This window comes from Mus pahari, chromosome 2 (assembly GCF_900095145.1).
Source record: "Mus pahari chromosome 2, PAHARI_EIJ_v1.1, whole genome shotgun sequence".
Taxonomy (NCBI): domain Eukaryota; kingdom Metazoa; phylum Chordata; class Mammalia; order Rodentia; family Muridae; genus Mus; species Mus pahari.
The window spans coordinates 61,904,038-61,908,472 of record NC_034591.1 but is presented as its reverse complement, the minus strand read 5'-3'; the positions used below and the strand labels follow the sequence as shown (position 1 = coordinate 61,908,472).

Genomic DNA, 4,435 nt, shown 5'->3' with positions numbered 1-4,435 from the left:
CCCTCCCCCCTCCCCTGGCTGGAATCTCCCTCCCTCCCCCCTCCCCTGGCTGGAATCAGAAGCCCAGCCCTATTTTCTCTCATCTGCCCAGCCATTGGCTGACCAGCTTTTATTGACAAATAAGAGGATAAATGAGAAGCAATGTTTGCACAACATTGATGCAAGAGATACACAAAACAAGCATTACAGTGCCATGTCTGGATTGAAGGCAGATATGGGGACAGAGAAATCAGCATTTGAATAATACAAGGATAATCTTTATACAGTATACAAAACAGTAAACCTACTGGGAAGAGAAAAGACAAGAGATGTGTAATTGGTAGCTTTCAGCAGAGCCAAGAGGACTTATCAATTATGAATAAAACAGAACAAATAATAGGTGTGGAGGGAACAATGAGAAAAACTAATTGCCATCTGCAGACATTCAAAAATGATTCCTTAAGGTGAAGATTAGCCTGTAGAAGACTCTTGCTGTTTTTCCTCACCTAGACACAAGACCTCATGATGCACATGTATCACCAATCTGAAAACAGGAAATAATGAGTGATGCCAATCAGCATTGCGTTCCACATATATCTACCACTTGCAGTGAAACGCAGATAGGCATCAAATTCTGTCCAAGGAAAAGAGAAGAAAGCCCTTATGGGCTGCAAATAAGCTTAGGGAGTGGGTAGAGCCCATGTGAACTTACTCTTTGTCTAAGTCTTCTGGGATGGTAGTGGAGATGCAGACTATGAAAAGCTATCACGTGTGCCACTTCACCTCTTCCTTCCTGGTATGTTCCTCAGGTTTTCTTCATTCAGGATACCCCATCATGGGCCTAATTAGTATAGTGGAAGGCATCATCAGCGAGTTCAAAATAAGGTCACATGGTATTTGGGGTGTGATCCATGAACTGGGTCACAACCATCAGAAGCCTGGATGGACTTTCCGACCTCACACCACTGAAGCTTTGTGCAATCTCTGGACTATTTATGTGCACGAGACGGTTTTAAACATCCCCAGGGAGCAAGCCCATCCTTCTCTGAATCCTGAGCTTAGGAAGCAGAGGATCAAAGACCACGTGAACAAGGGGGCCCCCCTGAGTAACTGGATTGTATGGACAGCTCTAGAAACTTATCTCCAGGTACCGTGACATATTCGGGGAGACGGGAACCACCAGACGTCCTCGTAATCCCAAGATCCCTACACAGTGTAGTGAGATGAGCAGATGGTGGCATCTTCTTGTAGATCAGGCATGACACATATGATGTGGATAACTAAATGTGTTTCCTCTTCTCTACCACATAACTCTGTGGAAATAAATAAAATGCATGGGATCATTATGGAAAACACAGAAGAATTACATAGCTGTGCTCAGACACTCTATGGAGAAACCCAGCTTAGCCAGATTTGAATAGTTTCTCCTGACCAACCTTGGTAGCTTAGGAGAATTTAGTGTCACCCTACTCTACCCTACTATGGAAGACAGATTGTAGGGACAGTAACATGGTAACAAATTATTCAAAACATGATCATCTTAAGCAAACTTGAAATATGAATGAAGTCAGGTATCATTGTAAAATAAGTAATATGCAGTATTTTACAGCATTTCTAAGCCCTTCTCTTCTACTTCCTTACTAACTGTGGGAAATCCATTGAAATAAAAATATTCACATAGCCATACTACATGCTTAAATTTTCAGGGCAACAAGATGAAACATGCTGTTGACTTAATTAATTAGTAAAGACAAACCTAGAGGCTAGTTTTAACCCTTTAGTCACTATAGTACTCTGTCTCTGGGTTTTCACCACCTTGGTGATTTCAGTGAGTCTGAGATAACTTCTGGATCACATCAGTATCCTTGTTAATAGGGAATCTGTCTTAAAATCTACAGGACCCAGTCATGGTATCAGTTAAAACCTTGAAATTCATGATCAATTCAAAGCCTTTGGCGACAAACTGCTGCTCTGGGGTCTGAGACTGAATTTCTCGCCAGGTAGCCACCTCTCTCCCCATTACTGCTGTTCTGTATTCCAACATCACAAGTAACGTTCAGTTCTTCAGCACCTTTCAATCTGGTTGGCCAGTACCCTTTTCATAGTCTCCCTATTTCTCAACTGGATTAGTCTTGCAGAGTGCTGCCAGCAAATGCTGAAACCCACCAGTAGTCCTCTCCTCCACACTGCCCGCATCCAGTTTCAGTTCTCACCTGTTACACAATCTGCTACAGCTACAAACCTTCAGAATGGCTCACGATGGCTCATGTTGTTGACATTTACTAATGATGCCTTTTCTACCTAAAACAGTTTTGCGTCCTATAAATATACAGAATCACCCATTTGGCTTTTAACATAAGTTTTTCTAAAGCCTCCAGGAACCTTTCCCATATTATTTTTCTTTGCAATATGTATTCCCTACCCCACATGCTAATGTAGCTTGTATGTGCATTCGTCGATTGTCTAAGCACATGCCTCTGACTCCGGTGCTTAGCCCAGCTTCCAAATCCACACAGACCTCCAATGACAATTGGATATAGCTAATGTAAAGCATCTTCTAATGGCCCAGGCTGTGGTTACAGTTGGGCAAGAATGAAAGAACCAGGTGGAGCTCGATTGCTCAAGGCTGTTATTCCCAGTCATCACAGATTCTCAAATGATGAGCCAGGACATCTAAAGTGGAATAATCCCAGTCGTCCATTTCCAGTGTTTGGCTGCGCAAGATGAAAGGGTACACAGCTCTCCTCAGTAAGATTCAGGTCTTCATCATTACGCTTAGCAGCCACAGTAATAAACAATGCTGAAATTAATTGCCACTTACTGAGACCTTGATATGAATCAAATGAGTTACAACACAAAATCTCCCTGAGATTGGACTGAGGAAGCTTGAGCTAGGGCACCTATCACAGGGATACGCTTCTGGAGGAAAAGAAAGGGGAGACCCACTGATAAATTAAATCAACATGACAGGATGGTTTGTAACTAAAACCCACCATGTGGTTTTATGTGAGTGTTCAGAAGGTGACTTGCAGGTTGTATATGTCACTCTCCCGTTTCCTTCTCTTTCCAGCTCCAGGAGGGCTTTGGGTGGGAGCCATTCATCCAGCTCTTTGCTGACTACCAAACCCTCTCTGGCCTTCCTCAAAACAATGAAGACAAGATGAATCTGTGGGTGAAGAAGTTCTCTGAGGTTGTGCATAAGAATCTGGCACCTTTCTTTGAATCCTGGGGTTGGCCTGTCCAATATGCTGTGGCTAAAAGCCTAGCCTCTTTGCCAGAGTGGCAAGAAAACCCCATGAAAATGTATACAGCTGAAGGTACAGAAGGCAGAGAGTGAACACACACTATCTGTTCTATCAGGGAGGAGAATATTTATGTGATGCAACTGAAAAGCCCTCATGATTCCACAAAATTCAATTTTAGGGAACACCCCCATTGTTAGAATCATCTTAATTATTTTGCAAGGTAGAGATTAAATTACACAGCAGCTTTCAAATTTTGCAATATAGATGACTTAATATATTGCCTCTAGATTAATCTTAAACTGTGAGATTTGTATCTTGACCTTCTTGTTTAGCATCTTTCATGTTCTGTTTGCTTACAAAAGCTCCCCAAATCCAGGGACTTAGATGAAGAACTATCTTTTATTGGCTCCACATATAATATTGTTTTGCTATTCCAAAAATTAATATGCAAATATCACTTGTCTGAGTGGTTTGAATAGAGTAGGTGATCAACATATGCTTTGTCAATATGAGTAACTTGATTGCTTAGCTCAGGTTAACCTTTGTGCAAAAGCAAAACTACCACTTATGAACTATCACAGGCAGGCCCTGTCTCAAGTTAGTATGTTACTGGAAGTTAAAGGATTTATACAACAGGCTTAACTTCCATGAAGGCAGTGGCATAAATATGTACACAAATATGTATGCACACATGTCTTTATAATATTGCTGAGAATTATTCTCTTAGCATGAAAATTTTCCCTTAGCGTGTATCTTTTACCACAAATAGACACCTCACCTCTGCCACACAGTGGCCACACAGCCTACCAAATATCAGACATTTTTCCTTTGGGAAATAACTTAATGATTCGCTGAAAGTTATATCTATTGTCCTTTAAAAAACATTTTTATTAATGTCAGATAGACTATGGCCAAAAAAGCAAATGCTGGATTGGCCTGTGCCATACAAACTATGAAATCTATGTAAAATATGCTGCAGTTTGAAGTGAGAAACTTATACTAGATTTCTGTGTTGAAGGATAAATATCTGCAACTCCATGATGTGTAAACATTGCTAAACTATGTATACAAATAGAGCCTCCAGGTAAGGAAACCTAAGTTTCAAAGTGACCAAGCAGGGATGGAGCAAGAATTTAAAATAGAACATTAGCTAAGGGCTGAGAAGATGGCTCAGCAGTTAAAGCACTTACCACACAAGCAAGAGGACCAGA

At 41.1% G+C, this 4,435-nt stretch overlaps 1 protein-coding gene across 1 annotated transcript in view; it reads left to right on the top strand.

Annotated features, from left to right (window-relative positions):
* Positions 1 to 3,588, top strand: part of LOC110317264 (TRPM8 channel-associated factor 3) — a 9,461-nt gene extending 5,873 nt beyond the window's left edge. Inside the window, exons 6-7 of the mRNA XM_021191694.1 lie at positions 789 to 1,126; positions 3,050 to 3,588. Coding sequence (XP_021047353.1) covers positions 789 to 1,126; positions 3,050 to 3,316 — 605 coding nt within the window. The 3' untranslated portion in view covers positions 3,317 to 3,588. The remainder of the gene's footprint in view (positions 1 to 788; positions 1,127 to 3,049) is intronic.
* The last annotated feature ends 847 nt before the right edge of the window (positions 3,589 to 4,435 follow it).